At 31.8% G+C, this 14626-nt stretch overlaps 1 protein-coding gene and 2 long non-coding RNA genes across 7 annotated transcripts in view; all 3 read right to left on the bottom strand.

Annotated features, from left to right (window-relative positions):
- LOC127730956 (plexin domain-containing protein 2-like) overlaps positions 1–14626 on the bottom strand; it is an 88812-nt gene that overhangs the window by 35161 nt on the left and 39025 nt on the right. For all 4 annotated transcript variants that reach the window (XM_052239596.1, XM_052239594.1, XM_052239598.1 and 1 more), the window contains exon 7: positions 11556–11620. In XM_052239596.1, coding sequence (XP_052095556.1) covers positions 11556–11620 — 65 coding nt within the window. The remainder of the gene's footprint in view (positions 1–11555; positions 11621–14626) is intronic.
- LOC127730962 (uncharacterized) lies at positions 464–1342 on the bottom strand. Its single transcript, XR_007995403.1, has 3 exons — positions 1219–1342; positions 952–1017; positions 464–484 (listed from the first exon to the last, which is right to left on the bottom strand). It is a non-coding gene; the product is annotated as an uncharacterized LOC127730962 (long non-coding RNA).
- Positions 3506–10420, bottom strand: LOC127730960 (uncharacterized). Of its 2 annotated transcripts, XR_007995399.1 has the most exons (3): positions 10257–10420; positions 5949–7533; positions 3506–5026 (listed from the first exon to the last, which is right to left on the bottom strand). It is a non-coding gene; the product is annotated as an uncharacterized LOC127730960 (long non-coding RNA). The 2 variants fall into 2 exon arrangements; XR_007995398.1 differs by lacking the exon at positions 10257–10420 and having other exon boundaries at positions 5949–7733.

The following is a 14626-nucleotide window of genomic DNA, read 5'->3' as shown; positions in this document are numbered from 1 at the left end:
GTACTTTCTGATTGACCTTATTTACTACTTTTGGTACTTTCTGATTGACCTTATTTACTACTTTTGGTGCTTTCTGATTGACCTTATTTACTACTTTTGGTGCTTTCTGATTGACCTTTATATTTATTACTTTTGGTACTTTCTGATTAACCTTATTTACTACTTTTGGTGCTTTCTGATTGACCTTTATATTTATTACTTTTGGTACTTTCTGATTAACCTTATTTACTACTTTTGGTACTTTCTGATTGACCTTATTTACTACTTTTGGTACTTTCTGATTGACCTTATTTACTACTTTTGGTACTTTCTGATTGACCTTATTTACTACTTTTGGTACTTTCTGATTGACCTTATTTACTACTTTTGGTACTTTCTGATTGACCTTATTTACTACTTTTGGTGCTTTCTGATTGACCTTATTTACTACTTTTGGTACTTTTTGATTGACCTTATTTACTACTTTTGGTACTTTCTGATTGGCCTTATTTACTACTTTTGGTGCTTTCTGATTGGCCTTATTTACTATTTTTGGTGCTTTCTGGTTGACCTTATTTACTTCTTTTGGTGCTTTCTGATTGACCTTATTTACTTCTTTTGGTGCTTTCTGATTGACTTTATTTACTACTTTTGGTGTTTTCTGATTAACCTATTTACTACTTTTGGTGCTTTCTGATTGACCTTATTTACTACTTTTGGTATTTTCTGATTGACCTTTATATTTATTACTTTTGGTTCTTTCTGATTGACCTTATTTACTTCTTTTGGTGCTTTCTGATTAACCTTATTTACTACTTTTGGTACTTTCTGATTGACCTTATTTACTACTTTTGGTGATTTCTTATTGACCTTATTTACTACTTCTGGTGCTTTCTGATTAACCTTATTTATTACTTTTGGTACTTTCTGATTGACCTTTATATTTACTACTTTTGGTACTTTCTGATTGACCTTATTTACTACTTTTGGTACTTTCTGATTGGCCTTATTTACTACTTTTGGTACTTTCTGATTGACCTTATTTACTTCTTTTGGTGCTTTCTGATTGACCTTATGTACTACTTTTGGTGTTTTCTGATTAACCTTATTTACTACTTTTGGTGCTTTCTGATTGACCTTTATATTTATTACTTTTGGTACTTTCTGATTAACCTTATTTACTGCTTTTGGTGCTTTCTGATTGACCTTATTTACTACTTTTGGTCCTTTCTGATTGACCTTATTTACTACTTTTGGTACTTTCTGATTGATCTTATTTACTACTTTTGGTACTTTCTGATTGACCTTATTTACTACTTTTGGTGCTTTCTGATTGGCCTTGTTTACTACTTTTGGTACTTTCTGATTGACCTTATTTATTACTTTTGGTATTTTCTGATTGACCTTTATATTTACTACTTTTGGTATTTTCTGATTGACCTTATTTACTTCTTTTGGTACTTTCTGATTGATCTTATTTACTACTTTTGGTACTTTCTGATTGACCTTATTTACTACTTTTGGTATTTTCTGATTGACCTTTATATTTATTACTTTTGGAACTTTCTGATTGACCTTATTTACTACTTTTGATGCTTTCTGATTGATCTTATTTACTACTTTTGGTACTTTCTGATTGACCTTATTTACTACTTTTGGTATTTTCTGATTGACCTTTATATTTACTACTTTTGGTATTTTCTGATTGACCTTATTTACTTCTTTTGGTACTTTCTGATTGATCTTATTTACTACTTTTGGTACTTTCTGATTGGCCTTATTTACTACTTTTGGTGCTTTCTGATTGGCCTTGTTTACTACTTTTGGTGCTTTCTGATTGACCTTTATATTTATCACTTTTGGTGCTTTCTGATTGGCCTTATTCACTACTTTTGGTACTTTCCGATTGGCCTTATTGACTACTTCTGGTGCTTTCTAATTTGTCTCTTGATGTCATCTTGGTATGGCTTTTTCTTGTGTTCTTGTGAATTTCCACAAACTATAAAAAGTTAGTTCCAAAGTTTTGGAATCAGTTACTGCTGTGTAAGAACCTGTGATAATATTTTGTATAGGTCCCAAAATTTCCTTTTTAAAATTATAATAAAGTTTTTAGTATCTAATCAAAAGACTGCGATGCTTTCTGATTGACCTTATTTACTACTTTTGGTGTTTTCTGATTAACCTTATTTACTACTTTTGGTGCTTTCTGATTGATCTTATTTACTACTTTTGGTGCTTTCTGATTGACCTTATTTACTACTTTTGGTATTTTCTGATTGACCTTTATATTTATTACTTTTGGTACTTTCTGATTGACCTTATTTACTTCTTTTGGTGCTTTCTGATTAACCTTATTTACTACTTTTGGTACTTTCTGATTGACCTTATTTACTACTTTGGTGCTTTCTTATTGACCTTATTTACTACTTCTGGTGCTTTCTGATTAACCTTATTTATTACTTTTGGTACTTTCTGATTGACCTTTATATTTACTACTTTTGGTACTTTCTGATTGACCTTATTTACTTCTTTTGGTACTTTCTGATTGATCTTATTTACTACTTTTGGTACTTTCTGATTGGCCTTATTTACTACTTTTGATGCTTTCTGATTGGTATTGTTTACTACTTTTGGTGCTTTCTGATTGACCTTTATATTTATCACTTTTGGTGCTTTCTGGTTGGCCTTATTCACTACTTTTGGTACTTTCCGACTGGCCTTATTGACTACTTCTGGTGCTTTCTAATTTGTCTCTTGATGTCATCTTGGTATGGCTTTTTCTTGTGTTCTTGTGAATTTCCACAAACTATAAAAAGTTAGTTCCAAAGTTTTGGAATCAGTTACTGCTGTGTAAGAACCTGTGATAATATTTTGTATAGGTCCCAAAATTTTTATAGGTCCCAAACTTTTTAAAATTATAATAAAGTTTTTAGTATCTAATCAAAAGACTGCGATGCATTCCCACAAAGTTTTGACATACATGGTTTTATTCATTTCTAATAAAGCAATAGAATCTTGATAATATTAATTCACTCTTTGGTATATATATTTCTGCAGGTGACATAGTATACTTTATTAATTCATATCTTATGAGTTAATGAATTTGCTGGGATTTATTATATGACAATACATGTGTGATCTGGATTGTTACTAATGGACCAATAGAAGAATAATGGCTAAATACAACACACATGAGAATGAAATGTTTCATTGAGATTGATTACAATTGTTATTTTGAGTCTTAAAAGAGCCTGTGAAAATCTATGACTATTTGATCAACAAGCTTTTAAAAGAAATATAATATCGAATAATTACAGACTGCTAACCTAAGTTTAATAAAATGCTCCGCTGGGGCGCAGCTTGATACGACCGCAGAGGTCGAACCCTGAACAGTTGGGGCAAGTATGGACACAACATTCAAGCTTGATACAGCACTGAATTTGGATTGTAATTAAATATTTGACACAGCATAGGTTTCTGACACAGAATGAATGTGGTCTAAGAACTAAAAAAAATTAAATTTACCAATTCAAACCATATTATTATTATTTGCTTTTATATATAAATCAGAAATAACCAATTTAAAATGGAAAATTTTAAAGAAAAAAAAGGGAAAAAAAATCCCCCCCCCCAAAATTTTTTGAACCCCCTTATGATTCATCACCCCCAAACTCATCCCAGCCTTCCCTTTGTAGTATGGTACCTTGCAGTACAATTTCAGAGAGATCCATACACTTGAACACAAGTTATTGTCTGGAAACTAGAAAAATGCTTGTTTTTTGGCCCCTTTTTGGCCCCAAATTCCTAAACATTAAGGGCAATTACCCCCAAACTCAAACCCAGCTTTCCCTTTGTGATATGGAACCTTGCAGTACAATTTCATAAAGATCCATACACTTACACACAAGTTATTGTCCTGAAACTAGAAAAATGCTTGTTTTTTTGCCCCTTTATGACCCCTAATTCCTAAAATTTTGAGGAAATTACCCCCAAAATCAATCCCAGCCTTCCCTTTTTGCTATGGTACCTTGCAGTACAATTTCAGAGAGATCCATACACTTGAACACAAGTTATTGTCTGGAAACTAGAAAAATGCTTATTTTTGGCCCCTTTTTGGCCCCTTATTCCTAAACTTTTTTGGCAATTACCCCCAAACTCAATTCCAGCTTTCCCTTTGTGATATGGAACCTTGTAGTACAATTTCATAAAGATCCATACACTTACACACAAGTTATTGTCATGAAACTAGAAAAATGCTTGTTTTTTGCCCCTTTTTGGCCCCTAATTCCTAAAATTTGGAGGCACTTACCCCCAAAATCAATCCCAGCATTCCCTTTGTGATATGGAACCTTGTGGTACAATGTCAGAGAGATCCATACAATTACACACAAGTTATTTTCATGAAACTAGAAAAATGCTGGTTTTTTGCCCCTTTTTGGCCCCTAATTCCTAAAATTTGGAGGCAATTACCCCCAAAATCAATCCCAGCATTCCCTTTGTGATATGGAACCTTGTGGAACAATGTAAGAGAGATCCATACACTAACACACAAGTTATGTCTGGAAGTTACAATAAAATGCTTCGCTGGGGCGCAGCTTGATACGACCGCAGAGGTCGAACCCTGAACAGTTGGGGCAAGTATGGACACAACATTCAAGCTTGATACAGCTCTGAATTTGGATTGTTATTAAATATTTGACACAGCATAGGTTTCTGACACAGAAAGAATGTGGTCTAAGAACTTGAATTTTTTTAATTTACCTATTATGGTCCAATGTCCAAAATCAAAATACATGGTTAGATTCAGCATATCAAAGAACCCCATATATTCAATTTTTGTTAAAATCAAACAAAGTTTAATTTTGGACCCCAACTTGGACAAACTTGAAAACTGGGCCAATAATCAAAAATCTAAACACATGTTTAGATTCAGCATATCAAAGAACCCCAAGAATTCAATTTTTGCGAAAATCAAACTAAGTTTAATTTTGGACCCTTTGGACCTTAATGTAGACCAATTTAAAAAACGGGACTTAAAATTAAAAATCTAAATACACGGTTAGATTTGGAATATCAAAGAACCCCAATAATTCAATTTTTGATGAAATCAAACAAAGTTTAATTTTGGACCCTTTTGACCTCAATATGAACCAATTTGATAGCGGGGCCCACAAATAAAAATTCTAAATTCATGGTTAGATTCAGCATATCAAAGAACCCCATATATTCAATTTTTGTTGAAATCAAAAAAAGTTTAATTTTGGACTTCAACTTGGACCAACTTGAAAACTGGGCCCATAATCAAAAATCAAGACACATGTTTAGATTCAGCATATCAAAGAACCCCAAGAATTCAATTTTTGTTAAAATCAAACTAAGTTTAATTTTGGACCCTTTGGACCTCAATGAAGACCAATTTAAAAAACGGGACCCAAATTAAAAATCTAAAAACACGGTTAGATTTGGCATATCAAAGAACCCCAATAATTCAATTTTTGATGAAATCAAACAAATTTTAATTTTGGACCCTTTTGACCTCAATATGAACCAATTTGATAGCGGGGCCTACAAATAAAAAATCTAAATACATAGTTAGATTCAGCATATCAAAGAACCTCATATATTCAATTTTTGTTGAAATCAAACAAAGTTTAATTTTGGACCCCAATTTGGACCAACTTGAAAACTGGGCCCATAATCAAAAATCTAAATACATGTTAAGATTCAGCATATCAAAGAACCCCATACATTCAATTTTTGTTGAAATCAAACAAAGTTTAAATACTGGACCCTATCTTGGACCAACTTGAAAACTGGGCCCATAATCAAAAATCTAAACACATGTTTAGATTCAGCAAATCAAAGAACCCAAAGAATTCAATTTTTGTTAAAATCAAACTAAGTTTAATTTTGGACCCTTTGGACCTCAATGTAGACCAATTTAAAAAACAGGACCCAAAATTAAAAACCTAAATACACGGTTAGATTTGGAGTATCAAAGAACCCCAATTATTCAATTTTAGATGAAATCAAACAAAGTTTAATTTTGGACCCTTTTGACCTCAATATGAACCAATTAGATAACGGGGTCCACAAATAAAAAATCTAAATACATGGTTAGATTCAGCATATCAAAGAACCCCATATATTCAATTTTTGTTGAAATCAAACAAAGTTTAATTTTGGACCCCAATTTGGACCAACTTGAAAACTGGGCCAAAAATCAAAAATCTAAATACATGTTTAGATTCAGCATATCAAAGAACCTCATATATTCAATTTTTGCTAAAATCAAACAAAGTTTAATTTTGGACCCTTTGGACATTAATGTAGACCAATTTGAAAACTGGACCCAAAATTAAAAATCTAAATACACTGTTAGATTCGGCATAACAAATAAATAAATGTGATCAAAGATTTTACAAATCTAATGCGCCATACTGTGCAATTAAAGATTACTTCTTGAAATTTTTCAATATTTGAAATTTGAAAAAAAAATAATATTTGAAGAATAATTCTTTTTAATTTCTGAAATCTGAAATGAGAAAAAAATTGGCCCCCCTCAATTTCTTTTTATCCCCCCCCCCCCCTTTTTCCCCCAAAAAAATTCTTTCCCTCAAGATATGGTCATAATCTCAATTCAAATTTCCAATGGAGTTGGCAACCATAATTACCCATTTAAATTTACAATAGTGCTAACTTAATCTATTTTATAATAGAATTAATAAAAATATAGTGTCAAATCTTTCATATGGATTTTTTTGTAAAAAAAAAAGATGAAAACATTTGCAGATATTTTTACTGGTCTTCCTTTATAAATATGCATTTCTTTAAACATAATTAAAAGCAGTGTAAGGGAAGTAACCAAAACGTTGTATTTGGATTACCTCCCTTACACTGTTTTAGATTATCTTTATTGTTCATTAACCATTACTTTATACATAATTTAAAAGCAGTGTAAGGGAGATAATTTCAATGATGTATTTGATTTATCTCCCTTACACTGCTTTAAATTATGTTTTGTACTAAAGTATTTGTCCATTAACCAGGACAACCTTGTTTTTCCCCCCTTTTTTGCCCCTAATTCCTAAACGGTTTGAGCCATAACCCCCCAAAGCAAATCCTAACCATCCCTTTGTGGTATGGAAACTTGTAGTATAATTTCAGAGAGATCCATACACCGTTCCACAGTTATTGTCTGGAAACTAGAAAATGCTCATTTTTGGCCCCTTTTTGGCCCCTAATTCCTTAACTGTTGGTACCATAACCCCCAAAATCAATCCCAACCTTCCTTTTGTGGTATTTAACCTTATGGTCAAATTTCAAAAAGATCCATTCACTTAAACTAAAGTTAGAGTGCGAAAACCAATATGTATTCGGACGACGACGACGACGACGACGACGACGCCAACGTCATACCAATATACGACCACAAAATTTTTTTGCGGTCGTATAAAAATGCTTATTTTTGGCCCCTTTTTGGCCCCTAATTCCTTAACTGTTGGTACCATAACCCCCAAAATCAATCCCCACCTTCCTTTTGTGGTATTGAACCTTATGGTAAAATTTCATAGAGATCCATTCACTTTAACTAAAGTTAGAGTGCGAAAACCAATGTGTCTTCGGACGATTACGACGACGCCAACGTCATACCAATATACGACCACAAAATTTTTTTGCAGTCGTATAAAAAGGATGTTTTGCTATGATATGTCAATTTTCAGGCCTAATTACTATGGCCTATGAATGTTAATTAATTTGATAAAAAATAAATAAGAATAGCAATGTTAATATGGTAACAATATTTCCTTTACAAATCACATGATGTGTTTTTAAAGTGTCCAATCATTTAATATCATATCCAAAAAGTTTTAAAGTCTTGAAGCTTTTATCTATGACCATTATGGTACACACATTTAATCGATGCCATATTGTCCTTTGAACTCACATTTTTTCTAGGTTAGAATCATATAATTCAAATTTCCCAAGTGTATCTTTAGTACAAAAGGATTTTTAATTAAAGAAATAATACAATGCTTAAAGCTACATGTAGATCTATGATAACTATAGGTGATGACAAAACTTCTCATTCTGTAGATTTAAACTGTAATTATAATATTGATTTTCAATAAATGGCCAAGAAAATGACCTTATGTCCATTTTATGTTATTTCAAATGACAATTTACTCTTGTCTTCAACTAAGAGTTAAAGATTAAAAATTCGTAAGGGTTCCGCGGAACCCAGTGTCTCGCCTACTTTTGCTGTTAATCGCAGTCTCAACAAAAATGAGGAAAAAAATAAATAAAAATATTCCTCTATATACTATCTTTTGATTGTAAGTAGCTTCTGTCCAAGTTTGGTAAAAATCCAGGATAGTTTATGAATTTAATAAATGTTTTAAAAACTTAAACTGCAGACTGTATGTCATGTTAACTGGAAGAAAAACTAAGTCCATTTATAAGTAAAATACAATAAAATGCTCTGCAGGGCGCAGCTTGATACGACCGCAGAGGTCGAACCCTGAATAGTTGGGGCAAGTATGGACACAACATTCAAGCTTGATACAGCTCTGAATTTGGATTGTGATTAAATATTTGACACAGCATAGGTTTCTGACACAGAATGAATGTGGTCTAAGAACTTAAAAATTTTAAATTGGACATTCACCTATTATGGTCCAATATCCAAAATCTAAATACATGGTTAGATTCAGCATATCAAAGAACCCCAAGAATTTAATTTTTGATGAAATCAAACAAAGTTTAATTTTGGACCCTTTTGACCTCAATGTGGACAAAGTTGATAACGGGGCCCAAAAATCAAAAATCTAAATACATGGTTAAATTCAGCATATCAAAGAACCCCATATATTCAATTTTTGTTGAAATCAAACAAAGTTTAATTTTGGACCCCGATTTGGACCAACTTGAAAACTGGGCCCATAATAAAAAATCTAAATACATGTTTAGATTCAGCATATCAAAGAACCCTAAAAATTCAATTTTTGTTAAAATCAAACTAAGTTTCATTTTGGACCCTTTGGACCTTAATGTTGACCAATTTGAAAACGGAACCAAAAATTAAGAATCTAAATACACGGTTAGATTCGGCATATCAAAGAACCCCAATAATTCAATTTTTGATGAAATCAAACAAAGTTTAATTTTGGACCCTTTGGACCTCAATGTGGACCAATTTAAAAACGGGGCCCAAAATCCAAAAACTTAATACACGGTTAGATTCAGCATATTAAAGAACCCCAAGAATTCAAGAATAAAACCCCATTTAAATTGATTAAGAAATAAGCAATTTATACGAAGTATCTTCTTTTGCACAATACTGTGCAATTGAATATTTCTTGCTATTGCGCAATACTGTACAATTGACAATTTCTTGCTATTGCGCAATATTGTGCTATTGGATATTTCTTGCTATTGTGCAATACTGTGCAATTGAAGATTTCTTGCTATTGCGCAATACTGTGCAATTGAAGATTTCTTGCTATTGTGCAATACTGTGCAATTGAAAATTTCTTGCTATTGCACAATACTTATTATATAATAATTTACACATCCTGTTTGGTGTGTATCTCCTACCATATCATTATTATTTGCTTTTAAATATTAATCAGAAATAACCAACTTAAAATGGAAAATTTTAAAAGAAAAAAAAAAGGAAAAAAAAGAAAAAAATAGAAAAAAAAAAAAAATCCCCCCCCCCAAATTTTTTGAACCCCCTTATGATTCATCACCCCTAAACTCAATCCCAGCCTTCCCTTTGTGGTATGGTACCTTGCAGTACAATTTCAGAGAGATCCATACACTTGAACACAAGTTATTGTCTGGAAACTAGAAAAATGCTTATTTTTGGCCCCTTTTTGGCCCCCAATTCCTAAACGTTTCGGGCAATTACCCCCAAACTCAATTCCAGCTTTCCCTTTGTGATATGGAACCTTGCAGTACAATTTCAGAAATATCCAAACACTTACACACAAGTTATTGTCATGAAACTAGAAAAATGCTTGTTTTTTGCCCCTTTTTTGGCCCCTAATTCCTAAAATTTTGAGGCAATTAACCCCCAAAATCAATTACAGCCTTTCCTTTGTGATATGGAACCTTGTGGTACAATGTCAGAGAGATCCATACACTTACACACAAGTTATTGTCTGGAAGTTACAACAATGCTTATTTTTGGCCCCTTTTTGGCCCCTAATTCCTTAACTGTTGGTACCATAACCCCCAAAATCAATCCCAACCTTCCTTTCGTGGTATTGAACCTTATGGTAAAATTTCATGGAGATCCATTTACTTAAACTAAAGTTAGAGTGCGAAAACCAATGTGTCTTCGGACGACGCCGGACGACGCCAGACGACGACGACGACGCCAACGTCATACTAATATACGACCAAAAAATTTTTAATTTTTGCGGTCGTATAAAAAAATGGAACAAATTTTTACAAAATTTCCTTTTAGATACTAGCTTTTAATTATAAACAAACTTCTGTCCAAGTTTGGTACAAATCCAGGATAGTTTAAGAAAGTTGTTAAAATTTTAAAAACTTTAACCACAAAGTGAATGTAATGTTAACTGGCAGAAAAACTAAGTCCATTTATAAGTAAAATACGGAAAAAATGGATTTTTTTTTTACAAAATTTACTTCTGGATACTATCTTATGATCATAAACAAGCTTCTTTCCAAGTTTAGTAGAAATCCAGGATAGTTTAAGAAAGTTATTAAAATTTAAAAAATTTAACCACAGAGTGAATGTAATGTTTCCTGGCAGAAAAACTAAGTCCATTTATAAGTAAAATATGGAAAAATGGAATTTTTTTTTACAAAACTTACTTCTGGATATTATCTTATGATCATAAACAAGCTTCTGTCCAAGTTTGGTAGAAATCCAGGATAGTTTAAGAAAGTTATTAAAATTTCAAAAACTTTAACCACAGAGTGAATATTTGTGGACGCCGCCGACGACGCCGACGGAATGTAGGATCGCTATGTCTCGCTTTTTCGACAAAAGTCGAAGGCTCGACAAATACTGATCATTAAATATTTTTTTTACAATTTAAACCTGTAGTTTTCAAAATTTTATAAACTGTTTATTCTGAATGATTATGTAATTATATTCATTTTGTTATATTGCTTAAAGAAAAAAAAATATCAAAATGGTCTGATATTCCCTCTGAACATTTCATCATTTACATAGATATACATTTTATCAGTTGATGGAAGCAAATCTTTCTAAGATTATATATGATTTCAAAACATTTAGTTATGGTTCCCTTTTGAAACAGCTTTCCAAGTGTTATGTGTATACAAACAGCAATTCTGAATGAGATGGACAATCTAATATTGCAAAAATGGTAAGTTACTCATCAAATAAATAAATCACTATATTTTTGGTTCTACTCTCAGAATTTCTAATAGCTATAATTTCCATACCACAAAGGACCTATTGGGTGTTGTACATGTAAATGCCACTACTTTATATACCACAGATTGCACATGGGTTACTGTGTATGTCATTGCTTTGAGGTGTTGTATAAACAAATTGTATAAACAGAACTTACTTGTCTATAACCAAAAACTATACTGCCATTTTTATGTAATGTGGTCTGGAAACTGAATGGGTTTGCTGAAAATAGAAAAATTCTAATTGAAAATTACTGAAGTTACACATTAAAATGATGGTAATCCTATTCTCATTACAATAATTATCCCCCATGCTCTCACTTAAGACAGGAAATTGTATTTTTATCTATTAACATGCAATTCAAATTCAGATAAGATGTCCTTGGTACAATAAGCAGTGCATTTTCAACTTCAGCATTGATCCTCGTCCTGTTCATTGATTGCTGTTTTGATTATGTTCTGAAAATGATTTAGTTATTAGTTGCAATCATATTTTTCACAGGATTTTGATGTCAAATATAGGGAACTATTTTTAAAAAGTCAATGAGACAGCAACACAACAACACAATAAAACCAAATAAGATATCTTGGAAGGTCAACATAATTAAAATGTTTAACTCAACATACAATCAAAAGATATCAATGCTGCACTATGATTATATACACAGAAATCTTAAAGTGATACAAAAAGAATCAAAGATGTTCATAAATCATATAAACTGGTATGTGTTTATTTTTAAAAGTATGTATTGGTTGCTGTCTGATTGAGGTAGATCAGATCTTTCATTCATATCTACAAGTAAAACTACTCCCATAGTATTTTGAATTAGAAAGCATTGTAGTTGTCAAATTTCCCATAAGACCTTGGCTAAACAGAAAATTTTGTGTGTATGTGCTGCTGTTAAAACATATAACATAATGTGACATAATATAGATATACACTGTTCCCAAGTGTCATTAGCTTTTAACCAATGAGCTTCACAGATGTCTATAGGAGGTAAGATCAAACTTCATATGGAGCATTCCTTAGAACTTACTCCTAGTTATAAGAATTAGGGTTAACTGATGGAAACTTATGTACTTTAAATAAAAAAGAGAATGTCAAATTTGGTTGCAGACTTAAATGGCATGGTAATTTAATATTGTTTTATTATCAGTTAATCTCATGTTACAGCTGCTGAAAGTACAACAAATGTTTTGTCGACATGCCCTACAAGTGGCAGATCTACCCATTACAAAACACACTTCAGTCACTTATCTGTTATTTACTTTCTGATTCCTGAATTCTTTAACTGATGATACCCAACAGATGTCCTAACTACTGTGAATTCATTATTTTTTGGATACCAAATTTCGTGGATTCCATGGGTACAATACTTTAGTGAACCATGAATTTAACTGTTCAATGAATAAAAAATTTTCAATATGATTATATGCAGACTCTAGCACTTAAACCACGAAATCAAATATCCCCTAAAATGCATGTTTTTCTCAATCCACAAAAATTGGCATCCACGAAACTAAATGAATCCACAGTAATACAATTCTTGAGAAATCATGTAAAAGTACTTTTAAACTAAAATGAATGCACTTTATGTTAACAATTGAATTGTCTCTGATATTTCCTTCATTACTGCCTATTTAGAATTCATTGCACTTCTACAAATCATTTCTGCACATTAATTGCATGGCATCATGAACTCAATTACAGGGTATGTCAATATTGGCATTAAAATTGAAGCACACCAAGATTGCTGTCAAATGTCAAACCCACTGTCAATAGATTCATTTACACTATCTTAACCCAAGAATACAAATATGACCAAATCACTTTATCTATTACAAATCAATAACTGCTCTTACAATTTTCAAAAGTGTTCAAATAATATAACAAATAGAACAGATTTCCCTCAACAAAGTGCAACATAACTTGTAAACATTCTATTCTAATTACTGTTACTAATATACAACTGCCAATTCTAAGACTAAATCTAAGAAAATGAAATGTTGAGTTTATCAAATTTTTGATGGTATTATTATTTGCTAACAAAGTTAAACAACTTCAGACAAAAACTCAAATCTACATAAATATTACTGGTTTGTTTATGTAAATTTGATAAATAAAGAATATTATATGGCTTTTTCAATATCACATCCGTATCAACCGAGACACCAATATAATCCCAAGAGCTCTGCTCAAGGGATTGTATTGGTTGAGGGTTGATATGGTGTGTGTTATTGATAAAGCCATATCATTATACACTTTATTATATACCTCAAGTAGATGTTTTTTCATGTGACGTGACGTAATGCAGATTAGGGGTTTGATAAAGCCTTTGCAACGGTGACTGATGTCGATGTCGATGACATGACGTCATACAGATTAAGGGTGTGATATTTAAAGCCTTTGCAACCATGACTGATATCGATATCATCATGGATGGCTGATACAGCACGATTGCCATTGATCATATCACACAAACAATTTACATGTATTTACTACTAAGTATATAATAAGAAATATATCATACCACATCTCCTTATTTTTATAAGTATTTTAATACTAAAAAAGTGCAGCTTCCAATATCACATCATATGTAGACTAGTATGACAATACCACTTCACCCCTGAACAAAATCTATTGTGCAGAAGAAAAGTCTTGTCATGGAATTTAGAAATATATATGGTATAATATATGGTATAAATGATGCAAATTTGAACAGCTGTAGAGATAATTAAAAAATAATAATATTTAGTGAATTGATGCCATGACCCCCAAGAGCAAAACCTATGGTGCACCAGAAATGTCTTATCATGGCATATCAGAATATATATATATATATGATTTAGGGGAGATGATATGTACAGTTTTTGGTGATTAAAACAGTTACCAATATTAGGGGACAGGCCAGGATAAGACATATGGTGTACGTAAAATCAAAGAATTATCTTGAAACAACAAATACTTTGAAAACTGGAATATTCAGTAAATAATTTATTTCTGAAACTTACCCCATTATGGCGAGTTAGCCGTGCATGCATGGCTTAAAGGAGTAAGTTTTTTTTAAATTTCATTTCTGTGTTAGACCATTAGTGTTGCCATGCATGGCAAGTAAGAATATATAGGTTTTTTCAGTGGATGTAAAAAAAAATTAATTTCTCTGATCTTTAAGGTCAAAATTCAAGGTCAGAGATCACCTTCAAGGTATGCAAAACATAGTCCTGAGTT

This window comes from Mytilus californianus, unplaced genomic scaffold (genome assembly GCF_021869535.1).
Source record: "Mytilus californianus isolate M0D057914Y unplaced genomic scaffold, xbMytCali1.0.p SCAF_2, whole genome shotgun sequence".
In the NCBI taxonomy this organism is placed as follows: domain Eukaryota; kingdom Metazoa; phylum Mollusca; class Bivalvia; order Mytilida; family Mytilidae; genus Mytilus; species Mytilus californianus.
The sequence above is the reverse complement of the archived record's forward strand: the minus strand, read 5'-3'. Positions and strand labels throughout refer to the sequence as shown.